This window comes from Notolepis coatsorum (assembly GCF_963971535.1).
Source record: "Notolepis coatsorum genome assembly, chromosome: 5".
In the NCBI taxonomy this organism is placed as follows: Eukaryota; Metazoa; Chordata; class Actinopteri; order Aulopiformes; family Paralepididae; genus Notolepis; species Notolepis coatsorum.
In genome coordinates this window covers 145,508,818-145,524,391 of record NC_140169.1, presented here as the reverse complement: position 1 = coordinate 145,524,391, position 15,574 = coordinate 145,508,818, and the positions used below count along the sequence as shown (strand labels likewise).

At 42.9% G+C, this 15,574-nt stretch overlaps 1 protein-coding gene across 1 annotated transcript; it reads right to left on the bottom strand.

Moving 5' to 3' along the window:
• Window positions 1-202: 202 nt before the first annotated feature.
• cgrrf1 (cell growth regulator with ring finger domain 1) lies at window positions 203-10,593 on the bottom strand. The gene is made up of 6 exons (XM_084314615.1): window positions 10,386-10,593; window positions 8,821-8,966; window positions 6,470-6,647; window positions 6,110-6,257; window positions 1,796-1,903; window positions 203-1,228 (listed from the first exon to the last, which is right to left on the bottom strand). Exons 1-6 carry the CDS (start codon window positions 10,511-10,513, stop codon window positions 857-859), a joined length of 1,080 nt encoding a protein of 359 aa, XP_084170741.1. The 5' UTR covers window positions 10,514-10,593; the 3' UTR covers window positions 203-856.
• Window positions 10,594-15,574: the final 4,981 nt, after the last annotated feature.

Sequence of the window (15,574 nt, the reverse complement as noted above, 5' to 3'; positions counted from 1 at the left end):
GAAGATAGATACCAGTTTCCTCTCTGTGCGTTCAGTAGAAAGCTATCTGGCTGCACGTTAGCCTAGCTTAGCACAATGAATGGAAGCGGACTGCCGGTTAGCCTAGGCATTGTCCAACTAACACCTCTCCTGAAGGCTAACCGGAACTGTCCGCTTCCATTCATTGTGCTAAGCTAGGCTAACGTGCAGAGAGGAAACCGGTATCTATCTTCTTGTCTCTCTCTCTGGAGAAGACGATAAGCTTAATTTCCCAAAATGTTGGCGTGTTCCTTTAAGGTGATCCAACAGAGGTGCTAGCTAAAATAGAGGCGGCCTAATTCCACCACAGAGGAAGCGGAGACGTTGTAATTTCCTTTGCCGATACGTGTGACTTCAAGTATATAGACTACAGAGCGTGGGTGGGGGGGGGGGGATGCTGGTGCATGCGTGCCAGTATGTTTTATTGTAAGTCTTTGGTGCAGGATTCCAGTGGTCCAAGCATTTCATTCTCTCTCAATTGACCGTCCCAGAGGAGTCTGGATAAAGGGAGCTTCCACTGCTCTCGTCTCGAGGAGTAAAAGGAAGGCCACGTCACGTGAGTATATAAACTAAAAGCTACTACATTTAGTAGAGATAAATAATACATACACACATCACAATATAACAAAACTCTTGTATCTACATTATGTACAAACATGTCAAGAGACATGTTTTTCCCTTCATACGCTTCCAAAGTAATAAAAGCGTGTTCAATTGCACACTAGCGCTTGCGTCGCTAAAACAAAATACCGTACGGTATTCTATCACTTGTTCCAATGAATAAACATTCCTATATTAATAAATACTGGCAATACTGTTTGATTGGATGACTCTGGGCTCATTCTTCTTCCTCCTCCTCCTCTTCCTCTCCCTGCGACAGGGCGAAGGACTCCAGGACGAAGGCCCTGCATATGGGACAGTGTTGGAAGCGCGAGACGCAGACGTCGCACACGCAGGCGTGTCTGCAGGGCAGCAGGACGCGGTTGACGGGAGCGTTCTGACACACGACACAGTCTCTGCCTTTTCCCCGCGACAAGTCCTCCTCTTCTTCTTCTTCTTCTTCTTCCTCCTCCTCCTCCTCCTCCAGTCTCGGGTCCTCTTCCTCTTCTTTGGTGGAAGCCCCGTCCCGCGGTGCCGGGAGAACCGGGCTTTGGTCTGGATCGTTGACCTCGGATAATAACCTGCTGCTCTCTGCCGACATGAAGAGAGGCTGGAGGCCGGAGGAGAAGAAGAGACGCACTGTCATTCTTTTGTATACTGTATATATATATACTTTATATAATAAAGTTATTATATATATATATATTATTCCAGAACGGAAATTGCATCATTGTTGATGAGGACAACAAAAACAAAACAGGTTAAAGGTGCAGTATGTCGTTTTTTGTCGTTTTCAACCGAAGACTGAGTTGTGGAAATATTTTATAATTTATGAAAATAATATACATTACTCTAAACTATGCTCAGGGCGAAACTGGGTCTCTGGGACACTGGAGAGTTACCGTTTTATTATTGTTTACAACTGCAGGGCCAACTATATTTACTATTCAAAGAAGCACAGCTAGGCTTCCGTTTGACTTACAGCGCTTCAAAAAAGATTTCTCTTAGAATGTATGATCAAATTAGATTACAGTCCAATTCAAAGAATTACATTATAGTAGCAGACTCTGCAAACGTCAACGATATATCTCTCAAAACCACACGGTGCACATTGAATTACTAGAAATGTACAGTAACAAGAATGAGACGGATTCTTTCAAAGCGACATGTGACGTACCTTTAACTCAAACATGTTCCCCTGCGAGGTGAGCAGGTGCTGGAAGAGGACCCGTGCAGACAGAGTGTACTTGTCGTCGGGGACGTGAATTACCGTGACACTGGACACCTGATGGGGAAGCAACAAGACGTTGCACATCAGACCAAAATCTGGCTTAACATAAAAGAATACACCAGGCTGGCCACCTCGTCCAATCACCTGGCTCCAGGCTGGCCACCTCGTCCAATCACCTGGCTCCATCTGCTCCTGTTTAATAAAACTTAACTTACAGTCTATTTATTACAATATCAACATAGTCCAATAGACCACCGCAACACTTGGGAGGAGTGCGGCGGGAGAAAATGAATGAATGTTGACTCATGCTCAGATTGATAAACCTAGATCTAGATTATGATGAATTGAAAATGGGGGACCCTGATGTAAACAAGATGAAAGTCTTTCTCTGGTCTGCATCCCCTTAACACTTTGACTGCCGGGAGCCGTCTTTAGACGTCTTTGCTGGCCATGCTAAAGTTGCCGGGGGACGCTGTACGTCGTCTTTATATCAATATTTCAAAAATCTGCGATCGGATTCATAATGTCCCTCCGCTGGCCTGAGATACACCAGCAGGACCCACTGAGCTCTCTGGCGGTTCAGGAGCGCCATCTGGTGGCCGATCGCGCAACCGCTTAACAGGAAGCGCAGTAGAGGTTGTGCTAGATGTCCGTATTGCTTCCGGCCACTCGGGATAGGTTCCGGCACTCTAGCTCGTCACACTACATAGCGATCGATTGTCAATAACTCGATAAACAACATGATTTGGACGTATATACCATTATACAAGCTGGAGATGGACCGGGTAATAATATATCCCATAATGATAAAATTTCTACTCGACGATTATCGCCCAACGGCGCGCGGAGACTGGGGTGAGTTTCAGCGTGTAACGTTACCGTCTTCGATAATAACTGATATTATCAACATTTGACCCACATTAGATGATTGGTATAACGCTGCCCACGGAATTATAAACGCCCCCTCGCCCATCCGGTCAACATCAGATGACGTGTAGTAACTTCTAGAAGTACGTCTAGTTGGAATTTTTTATATCGCGCTGATTGCCATCAAACTGTATTTCATCATCAATATAATGCATTTGGGGCTATATATCACGTTCTGGAGAAAGCTGCAGAAAGAGATGAAAACATATTTATACATTAGACCATACTTTACTATGAATATGTGAATGAAAAAGTTTAACGTTGCTACACAATGAACAATACATATAGGACTTTGAATGGGCCCTAATAATGGCAATGTAGCAATAGAATTTAAAAAGTTATAGCCCTGCAAAGAAGGGGACTTTCTCCATAGACAAATAGCGCTGGCAATCTATGGTATATCATTAATTTAACCTTAGGCAACCAAAGTGTTAACAATTGTGTGTATTGAGCCGTACTGTATTGTACCCATTCTGCAATCTGTTGATACAATTTTCAATCAATCAATCAATCAATCAATCTCTGGACAATCCAGAGACTCCTTGGGCAATCTGCGCAAAGCAGAGTTCGGGAGTAGGTGCGGAAAAATGACTATAGCTCGACAGAGAAAGTGCCGATCGACTTGGGATTGGTCTTTCCGTGTTCACGAGACTCGGGCGTATAAAAGATTATATTGGATCGTGTCTCCAGCACCCCCCACAGCCGTAGCTACAACCACTTACGTCAAGCCCTCATCAACATTCATTCATTTTCTCCCCCCGCCTCCGTGAGCTCAATGTGACGCGGCAGTGCAGTGGTCTAGCTACACACACCCTTCAACAGACGTGTTGAACCTCCCAACTTCACACGCATAATAGTAGACAGTCCAATGATGTCACCCTCTCACCACTCATCAGTCTGTTCTCCATTAAACACAATCATTTCAAACATAGATTGGGAGCCAGTCTGGTGAATCAATACATCAACCTGCCTGCACCATAATAGAGCCCTACTCTTTTTGTATTTAATTAATTTGTATTGTGTACTTTTGCTTTCATTGTACAAATAAATAAAACAAAACAAGAATTGGTTTTGGAGAATTATCCCTGATAGTACAATCTGACACAAGGGCCACATGTATAACGAATCAAAGCAAATTATCTGACGTGCTCACACAGTAATAAATATGTTGGATTCCTCTAATTGAGAAAAGTGGAATGTATCTCAAATACTGTTTACTCATAGTATATATATTCAGATTCAAATTCTTTATTGCCTATATTTATTATTTACTTTTATATTATACCGTATATAATATTTTACTTATTATAACCCATAGGGCATACAGACTATGCACCTTTGTTTACAGTCTTATTTTTCTCACATTTCTATATTCAGAGTTAATTATATTATTTACACTGTTTATTTCTTCTCATTTTTATATTCAGATCTAATTTCATTGCCTATATTTATGTCTTTCTACTGCCCATACCTGTACCTCCCCTCCCCCCATGCAGTTATGATGCCTGAATTTCCCCCAAGGGGATCAATAAAGGAATATCTTATCTTAAAATCAATTTCATCCTGTGACCCTAAGCTGCTAAGTCTATATTGTTCATTAAAAGGTAATTACTAGGTAGTTCATCAAGGATTCGACTGGGTACCTTTGCGTCACCCGATACCTAATGTTTACTAGTGGAATCAATATTGGCACTGAGAGAGTAGCGAGTCCCCAGTGTGTACAGAGGAAAACTAGCCCTCGGGAGTAGGGATGCTCGATATTGGCTTTTTTACAGATACCGATATACCGATATTGTCCAACTCTTAATTTCCGATACTGATATCAACAGATATCACATTTTAATGCCGATATCGGCCGATAATATCGGTAGGCCGATAATATCGGACATCATTTTTTTTTTTTTTTTTTTTTATTGATCTTTTTCCCCCTCCATTTTCCTCCGATTTTTCTCCCATCCCAATGTTAGTCGTATGCCAATTCCCAGTCCCTTCCTGATCGCTGCGCACTTACCCCCCACAGTCAGATCATCTGGGAGAGTGGAGGCTACCACGTGTTTCCTCCGACACACGTCCAGCCAATCACCGCTTCTTTTCACCTGGCAGCGCGGATTCTCATTGAGAGGGCGTAGCGTGTGGAAGGATCACACTATCCCCCTCACGTCCAATCCGCGCTTAGCAGGCGCCCCGACCGAACTGTAGGAGTCGCTGTTTACAACGACCCGGACCCACCCCGCCAGCTTCTCCCACCCTCTGATACAGCCAATTGTATCAGTGCAGACGGCCAGCCAAGCTGGTGACAACCCCGGAGCTGTGAGCTGGATTCGAACAGGCGAATCGAGCTCACAGCTCCGGGGCTGGTGACGAACGCAATCTCCGCTCGGCCACCTAACCGCCTTATCGGACATCATTTCTATAGAAATGTAAAAAAAATATTGAAAACTGATACCGATATTTTCCGATATCACATTTGAATGCCGATATCGGCCGATAATATCGGTAGGACGATAATATCGGACATCCCTACTCAGGAGTGAATGAGGACAGTGGTGGGAGACGTACACAGTTCCTTTACTTAAGTGAAAGTAGAAATACACAGATAAATGAGTACTCTGGTCAAATTAAAAGTCCTCCATTCAAATTCTACCTAAGTAAAAGTAGAGAAGTATTTGCTATTGAATGTAGACTTAAGTATCTAAAGTAAAAGTATGTATTCTACATGACGTTTGTGTGATCCAGTTAGGGGTGTAACAATGCATCGATCCTAAGGTCGAATTGAATCGAATCGAGGTCAAGAGATTTCACGATGCATTGAATCGTTGCCTGAAGAATCGTAATCGAATCAAATCGTTGTGGGGTCAAATATGTACACCCCTATTATTGACCTATAGTCCATTCTTGCTGAGTGAATCAGTCCCCCCCAGCCACATTTGTGTATTCAACATTTTTGGGGGAATTAACTGATCGAAAATGTATCGAATCGTGGTCAAATGGAGAGATTTCATGATGCATTGAATCGTTGCCTGAATAATCATAATCTAATCGAAGTGGGGTCAAATATTTACACCCCTAGATCCAGTGCTTGGGAGCGTTCAAACCTCCATCCACTGACGTCTAAAAGGTCATGTTAAAGTGGCATGATGTGGTCCAGTTGTGCTGCTCCGATTAAACGATGATGAGAATACAAACGCTGACATGACATGTGATTCTTATGTAAAGATAATAATAATCATTGATTCTTAAGTGACGATGCTGAATATTATTTTGTTAGCAACTTATTCTAATTATATTCACTGTGATAAAAGGTAAACACAAGTGGGTGACTGGGGGACTCACTATGTTGTAGGTGTCCCTGGCCTCAGGCTCTGCAAGAGTGAGCACCGCCACTAGGGGGTAGCGTTCCCTCGGCAACGGCCCGAAGTCCGTGACCCCCAGATCAGCTGGCAGCTCCGTGAGGCGCTCTGCTCCGTCTTCGCTGCCGACGCTGACGGTTTGTTAAGAGGATGACATCACAAGGAAGTACTTGGAGAACACGTTAGCTACATGGTAGACTACCAGCAAAACCTCAGTTATGTACATACTCATGTATATATACAGTACACATAAATATAAGTTGTGGATGCATGCATTAATGGCATTAATGAATACAAACAATCTTGCTTCGTGCGACCAGTCGTCTCTACTGGAAAAGGATACTGGAAGCTCTGACAGTGGTGGTACTGGAAGCGCAGGGCCTCTTGGAAGCTCTGGGGAGTGCTGAGTCTGGGCCTGTGTTGGTTGGCCTGCAGCGCCCCCTGCAGGGCGTGAACTCCACAGCCCCAGAAGCAGCTCAGGACACAGGGCTCCAGGCAGAGAGGCTTCAGGCACACACCCTCTGGGGAGGGAGGGGGGGGGGGGGGTGACATTACCATCTGTTATTTTGACTATCTATTATTCAGACACACTAATTAAGAAAGTGACATGCGGTTGTTGCTGGGCACGGTTCACACATTTACGTAAGCACAAGGCTACTGTATGCATGCCACAGCTAGAATTGATGTCAATTAGATTAGATTCAAATGTATTGTCACTATACAGCACAAGTACAGCACAAAGGAAATAAGTTGGCATCTAACCAGAGTGCAAAGGTGACAGTAAAGTGCATTAACAATATACTAAGTGATTCAAATGGAATATATATATATAAGACACTATGGTAGTAACTAGTAAGTAAGCCGTACTGGCCAGTGGTATAACTAAGAGCAGGTAAGGGATATATACAGAGAATAAATTAGACCTGCATGGAGAGCGATATGTAAAGTAATAGTCTAATGTCTATTGTGTCTAATGTCTATTATACAACAATTAGTTCCAACCAAGTCATTTGATTGGACAAGAGGCATTCCATGATATAATAAGATATTCCGACCTTTATTGATCCCATTGGGGAAATTAATGCATCATAACAGCATGGATGAGGGGGGGAGGGGAGGTATGAGTGATGCTATTCAGTACAACAGCACTGGGGCTTTTAACTATATTATGCATCACTCCGCCGCACAGGTAATAACCGTTAATTAGGCAACGGTCCATGTTCAAGAGCGCAGTTGTGGAACAATTCTTGTATAAAAAGCATATAATCACACTATAGGTTTTGCCGTTATACTGAATATATATCAGCACAGCTGTGATTATCTTTGGTACTCGGCCACGACCGAAATCAAAGCCGTGCTGATATTCAGTATAACAGCGCTCCCTCTGGTGTGATATTGCTTCATTATATTGTTCTTGTGCTGCCCCTCTCCATGGTCATCCCTTTCACACCGGCCAGGCTCCGTGCTGGAGCCGGTTCCCGAACGTAATCTCGCACCGGCCGGCGCGTTCAGCCCGGGATTGATTGGTTCAGAACGTGACAAATCGGTGCTCAGCTGGCACCGGAAAATAATTGTTTTTTTCCTCGCGAACCGTGACATCATCAGTGGGCGTGTCATATTCTAGGCTGTGAAGACGAGTAGTAGCGAGTCAGCGTGCACGCACACACACGCTGTATACGTTTGAAATGAATCGTTCCAGCAAAGTAGGCTTCAGTTCTATTATTCGAATGACTTGTTTTAATGGGTATCATATAGTAGTAAGTCCTACTGTAGAACATGACATATTAGCATGACATCTGATTTATTAATGCCAATAATGGGCGACAACCGCAATTGGCACTTGAAAAGTATAAATTATGGATTAGTCAGTAGCAATTCATGACGGCCCGTTTAGCTCAGCTGGTTAGTGCGCTGCCTGTGGAGCGTATGGTGCCAGGTTCAAATCTTTTAGTTTGACTGTGCTTGGTAGGCAGAGGTAGTAGGTATGTTGTGACACCTGGTTGTTGTTGAATGTATTTCTGTGTCCCTGTACTGTATTACAGTCATAGACGTAGATTTAGTTATTAATGCCAATAACACCATTATTGGCATTAATAAATCAGGGGACAAAAAAATATAGCTAATATGAAAGACAACCCCCTCTCCTAAACAGAAAAAAGTGGGTCAAAACATTTATATATCCTTCTTACTTGTAACTATATATAATAATGCAGGATCATTGAAAGCAATACAGAATGCCTGAGAGCCTTACTGCATTATATTCCATTGTATGTGTGTCAGCGCCGGGTACCTGAATTGAATGTTGTCTTTTCCTTTATATAAATAAAAGTGAATGAATTGGTGCAGAAAAGTACACTACAATGCAGGAAATTAAGTGTTTGTTTGATGCTCAAAATTGTACGGGGAATGACCTCCAGACCCCCGCTTAAAGTGCCTACCCCCCCCCCCCCCCCCATGTTGAAACCAAACCTACGCCCTTGATTACAATACTACACACTAGTACTATAGTATACAATGTATATACTAATATGTGTTGTGTATTTGACAAACAAAGCGTTTTCCGATTCTGAAACCCACCTTGCTCAAGAAATATTTAGGGCATACTTGATGATTCCATAACGGCAACAAAGCGGGAGTGATGTGCAACAACACCGATAAATGTATAGAGTGATGTTGTGGTTAGACGCGTCTTACCGGTCACAGACGCCGCCGCCACCCCGTCTGATCCCACCTCCAGGCCGAAGGGGTTGGTCACCTGGACCATCCTCTTCTCCGGAACAGGTAAGACAGACTCCGTATCGTCGGAGCTGAGTAGGAGCACTGGGACGTCAAACCCGAACCTGAAGAAGTCAGAAGGGTATTATTATTAGGGATGTCCGATATTATCGGCCTACCGATATTATCGGCCGATATCGGCATTAAAATGTGATATCGGAATCGGTTTTCAATTTTTATTTTTTTTACATTTCTATAACCTTTATTTACCCAGGCAAGCAAGTAAGAACAAATTCTGATTTTATTTATTGTCAAAAGTATGCATAATGTTGTGTTAATTCCACAACAAGAGATATGTAATGTTAATTACCTGAAATTATTCCATTTTTGGGGGGGGGGAACCCTGCATATATCGGTATCGGTTGATATCGGTTGATATCGGTATCGGAAATTAAGTGTTGGACAATATCGGTATAGGTAAAAAAGCCAATATCGTGCATCCCTAATTATTATGATACAATGCTAACTGACAATACCAAGTAGTACTAATTACATTATACACATTCTTAAACTTCTGTTAACCCATATCCACACACACACACACACACACACACGCACTTACAACTACTTTCAGTTACCATTGTCTCAAAACATCACCCCAGTTCCCCAATCTCAGAGGCATCCGTTAGGCCAAACAATTAACAATTGTTTGTATTGAGTCGTACTGTATTGTGTACCCATTCTGCAATCTGTTAATAAAGTTTTCAATCAATCAATCAATGTAACCGTCATCAGGGCGAAGGTTAGTTGTCGAGGTGATCATGTCGGTAAGAGAATCAGGAAGGTCTTTATTGCCAAGTAGTTTTCAGTAACAAGTTATTTGATTTGTGTTTAGTGCGACATTAAGGAACAGACAATCAAATACAAAAGGTGGAATAAAATAAAATGGAATATACACGAAATTAAAATATAAGCACAATAAAATTAATAAAAATAGACCACATTGTGCACAGTTGCACAGCCCTGGCCTATTTTTATTTATTAAGATACACTAATTTGAATAAAATAACAATACAGTGGGAGAACATTTGAAAGACATATAGCCTAAACCTATAAGCTGACAGCCATATTATAAGTACGGGAGACTGCAATTCTAAACTGGCCCCTGTAAATGTCCAAACCCAACCTCATCCAATGTACAGTTTCTTCCCCCTCAAATGTATATACTCTCTTTTTAGACTATTTTTGTACACATAAACAGTACTGTATATTTGTAGATCTGGTATGTCATAAATGTCTAGATGTAGCAGTACTGTCTACCTGTATGTCATGTTATGTTATGATGAATTGAAAATGGGGGACCCTGATGTAAACAAGACGAAAGTCTTTCTCTGGTCTGCATCCACTTAACAATTGTGTGTATTGAGCTGTACTGTACCCATTCTGCAATCTGTTAATAAAGTTTTCAATCAATCAAGTATATATATAAAAGGATACACGTACGAGACGAGAGTAAACAACATTGTGATTGTAGCCTGACTTACCAGCCGAGGACCATTGCAGCGGTGACGACGAAACACAACGCTATGACACTGATGTAAAACAGAGGGGAATACTCGTACAATGTGACGATAAATACGGCTGCCATTTCATAAACGTATAACAGTGTCATTTGCCGAATTTAAGCCGATTTGTTATAATAATAACAGCCGCGGATAAAAAATGTCCATGGGTCCTCCATAACAACGGGCACTTCCGCTTTCGGGATTATACGGTACGGTGGCCGGCGCGCTCATAGATGGGCGCGCTGCTCTTGGCCAATAGACCCATAGATATCTATATATATCTATGAATAGACCAATAGACCACTGCACTTCCGCGTTACATGGAGGAAGTGATTTCCAGAATCCCGGAAGTGTTGCGGTCTATCCCGAGATGCGTATTTTCTCCACGCAGCTTTGGGAGAAGCACGTACTGAACCTACCGACCCATGTCATGGTGCGTTCGGTCGGTCCACGTACAGTCGGAAAATGTATCATATAAGTAAATGGAAAATCAAGTTTCAAGTTCAAGTTTCTTTATTCGTTTTCATACAAAAATACAGAATACTTTTATATGAAATGCTTCTTTCTCTTTTGCTCCTGAGAGTGTGCTAGATAAAAATAGATAAGTATAAAAAGAGTATAAAATAAGTATAACATAGAAAGTCAAGTACGTAAACAGGTGTAAACAAAAGTGTTCAATATACAATATACAATGCATACAATGTTTTTAGGGTTAGAAAACATTTGGGTTTTTTTTTTTTTTTTTTTTAAACACAGAAATACTAAATTTTAGAGTAATTAGAGATGAATACTGAAGAACTAGAATCATTAGAGGTTCTCAAAGTGAGGTCCATGTCCATGAGAGGGATCTGGGCAGTCCCCATAGAAAATTCAAAGTTAACAGGACGAAATCATCAGTTTCTTATTTATTTATTTAACCTTTATTTAGCCAGATAAAACATTGATCTGGTCCAAGAGGCCCCAACAGGAGTATATATATATATATATATACATATACTGTACATACATACACACACATATATACATATACACCAATAACAAAATAAAAACACAGTTAAGAATCATACACATAAGCAAATAAACAAACAAACAAACATATGCACAGCCTATGTACAAAAGAAATAAACAGTTCATCTCTAGTCTTTACAGTTTTCTTCAATTGCAATAAACACTCAAATCAAAAGTATTACACAATTATGAAAACCTTACACTCAAGGAGCAAAACATAGGCCCAGATTTGCACCCCTATAAGCACAATGTCAGCCTCACACCTTTTGCAAAACAATACACACAGTGATTTGCAAAACACTAAACACACTTGCATTACATTAGACACAGAATGTCAAATTACCACACATATGAGCCAATTGGTTAAACACAGCCATCAGATGCACAAACACACCATTGCTTAATTGTAGATACACCAATCAGGTTTAAGCACTATAAAAATGCAGCAGGTGAGTTCACCTGTCTTCAACCAAAATGGAAGGAGAGTGAAGTACTGTACACAGAGAACATGAAAATATACAATACATTCACCAAACACTACACAAGACAACCAATGATGCAGACTGATGAAAATATACATTTTCTCCCATTTTCCCAAATCAGTCAACATGTCAACATGAAGAATCACAACAAAAAATGCTCTTGCCAGATCCAGCTAGGCAAAGAGATAATGTCTAGTATTTTCTTCAAAATTGTTTTTGTTTTACTGTAATTTTAACCTGTACTGGATACAGTATTTTATGTTTGTCTGATATTTGCTGAGCTTACAGTGTTATGCACATAGTAGCATGAAAACTGGGACATGTTTTGTTGTGATTCTCCATGTTGAAATGTTGACTGATTTGGTTATATGGAGAGAACATTTATATTTTCATCAGTCTGCATCATTGATTTGGGTATATGGAGAGAAAATGTTTTTTTTTCATCAGTCTGCATCATTGATTTGGGTATATGTAGATAAATAAATTATATTTTCATCAGTCTCTACAGCATTGGTCTTGTGTAGTGTTTGGTGAATTTATTGTATATTTGCACATTCTCTGCGTACTTCACTTACAGTACTCACCGAGAAGTAGAATTGCTAAATGTGTTTTAGGTTAAGCACAACAGTGTGTGTAACTGGTTCAAACAGAATTAAGTCATATGAAACGTGTGTTTCATATGGTAACAAAATGTAGTTTTTATAAATTAGTGTATGGTTTTGACAAGTGTTTAATTTAGCAAAGGATCTGAGGTGTTCTGATAATTGTGTGTGTGGTTGTGCTAATTGTGTGTTTTGAAACACCGGGCCCCGTTTTCAAAATCATGCTTAAGCAATCGGAAAAAAACTGTATTGTGTGTTTCATTATATACATATGTTTCAGTCTTCTCATAAAAAAAATATTAGATTTTGGGGTCTTTTCCTGCCTTTGGTCCGCTTTGCATTCACATCTCAAATGAACCGCAGCAGGGTTAACTTGCAAGAGTGAATGAGCTTTCACACCACCCCAAACCAACCGGACTATCCGAGGAAATTAACCAGGGTTCGATTAAAGCTTATTATAGTTTATCACAGTATCATGAGCATGTCTTTGTCAGTGGACACTGGACATGGGTATGGATGGCTCCAGGTGCTGCTGCGTTAAAGTGCACATCTTCAATACCTATCTGTACTATTTAAAAGCACAGTGCAGGACACACTCAAAGGTTATCGCACCTCAGAGATGGCAGTGGACATGTATGACATGTACGAAGAATACCTTGGCACCGCTTGCAGTAGCAGCTATTACAGAGAATAGTCCTTGTGGGAACGATGGTACGTAGAGAGCGTTCTTTAGCGTCACCGTACGCCGGCGCCCCCTACTGTCCATGAGGCATACCTGTGCGTCTCCTCTCTCTTGCGTCAATCCGTAGGTGCGTCTCCCGTCTGCCAGCTCCATGCTGTGCCTCTCCGGGTGGAAAGTGTTGTCAAAGTTCTTGAACCGACTCCTGTCGTTGATGACATGGGACGACGCACCTGTGTCCACGATCAGCCCCCTGCTCTGGGCCCGCTGCAGCTGGCCCGGTCCGGCGATGCACGCCGCCCGTGCCCCGAATGCGCAGTCTTCTTGTCCCATTATTCTCCGGGCGTCGTCTCGATCCGTCTCACGTCGACCGTCGCCGCCATCGTGTCCGCTGTCGTCACCCTATCCACAGCCGTCATCTTGTCCGTAGCCGCCATCTTGTCCGTGGCCGCCATTTTGTCCGTGGCCGCCGTCTCGTCCATGGCCGTCATCTTGTCCATGCACGTATCGCGCGCTCTGGTCGTGTTTCTTCATGCACGCTCTGTCTGTGTGTCCCGTGGATTTGCAGAAGCTACACCAGACAGTCTTTGTGCAGTCGCTTCTCCGATGGCCTTTCTCTCCGCATCGCCAACACGCCAGTTCCGTCGTGGTCCTGGTCCTCTCCCTTGGCGTCGCTCGGGCCTTTAGCACCCTCTCTCCCGCCTCCGTGGCGGCTGGGTGGGTATCTTCTGAGGCCTCGAAGTTTCTTAGCTTGGCCTTGAACTGTCCCAGCGTCATGTCCATTGAACCGTGTGTTACCAGGAGTGTGAACGGTTTGTACAGCTCCGGTAGTCCTCTCATCATTATCGCCATCATTAGCCCATCGCTTGGTGCTTCTCCGGCACTCCTCAATGGCGTCGTGATCTGCTCCGCTCTGTTGACGTATTCGGTCACAGTCTCTGTGTGCCCCTTCCTCAGGGCCGTTAGTGCTATGTAGAGGGCCACGACTCGGGGTCTTCCTCGCCCGATGTAATGCTCTCTCAACACCTCCAGGCTTTCTCGGCCTTTGTCATTTGTGTCGCGGAATATCAGCCCCAAGCTGGTGTCGTCGAGCAGCGGCGCTAACTCACAGTACGCGTCTGCGTTATTCTGGTCGTCCAGGGCTTGCTCTTCCGCCGTGGGGGCTGCCAGGATCGTCTCCTTCAGTCCCGCACCGTGCATGCAGAATAGCATGCCCTCTTCCCAGAGCTCATAGTCCTCTGCTTTTCCATTGAATGAGGGCCATTTGCCCCTTCCCTTGTTTTCCATCCTCTTCGTTGGTGGTAGGTGTAGCTTTAGCTCTTGTTGGGCTAGCGTCTAGCCACGCGGTACTCACGGCGCTAACCTAGCCTATATTTCAGCTAAGCTTGCTACCCTTATTATTTCGCCCCGGCGTTATCTGGGCCCATAACCTGTTGACAGAATCCGGCTATAGGGCGACAATAATGTGGTCAAGAGGCATGGTTTCTATCTTTGGTGTGGTTTATTTATTCACATGGCAGAGCAGCAGTTCTATAGTTCTCCTCTCACTGAGAGGCTGGGGGAAAGAGAAAGAATGGGAGGAGACATCTCTATTTATACTTGCCACCTGGTGGTGTTCCTGAGCGGCTCCGCCTAGAGCGCCCTCCAGTGGAAACAGTTATATCTGCAGTTAGACAGTTACTAACAATCCTACACCGAACCTCTGACTTCAACACATTACATTACACAAACTAAAAACAGATATTACATTACATTACTCAAACTAAAAACAGATATTACATTACATTACACAAACTAAAAATGGATATTACATTACATTACACAAACTAAAAACAGATATTACATTACATTACACAAACTAGAAACAGATATTACATTACATTACACAAACTAAAAACCGATATTGTCTGAATTACTAGAAGAAAGAAATGCACCACCTTTGGCTGATAGTAATTTATTAATTTCTTAGGATTTCTTTTGGTCTAATAAATGTTTAAGGTTCTTAGATGGATCCCCTGCTGCCTCCTCCTCCTCTTCCTCCTCCTCCTCCTCTTCCTCATCTTCCTCCTCCTCCTCCTCCTCCTCTTCCTCATCTTCCTCCTCCTCCTCTTCCTCCTCTTCCTCCTCTGCCTCCTTCTCCTCCTCCTCTTCCTCATCTTCCTCCTCCTCCTAATCCTCCTCCTCCTCCTACTCTTCCTCCTCCTCCTTCTCCTCCTCCTCCTAATCCTCCTACTCTTCCACATCTTCCTCCTCCTCTTCCTCCTCCTCCTCTTCCTCCTCCTGCTCCTGTTCCTACTCTTCCTCATCTTCCTCCTCCTCCTCCTGCTCCTCCTCCTACTCTTCCTCATATTCCTCCTCCTCCTGCTCCTCCTGCTCCTGCTCCTACTCTTCCTCATC

Excerpts from the sequence above, each read along its gene's own strand:
- cgrrf1 (XM_084314615.1), bottom strand. The coding sequence starts at position 10,513 with ATGACACTGTTATACGTTTATGAAATGGCAGCCGTATTTATCGTCACA. Across the intron at positions 6,258-6,469 it reads CACCACTGTCAGAGCTTCCA|CGTCGGCAGCGAAGACGGAG; the intron begins GTATCCTTTTCC and ends ACAAACCGTCAG. Across the intron at positions 1,904-6,109 it reads CCAGGGACACCTACAACATA|GTGTCCAGTGTCACGGTAAT; the intron begins GTGAGTCCCCCA and ends CTTCCCCATCAG.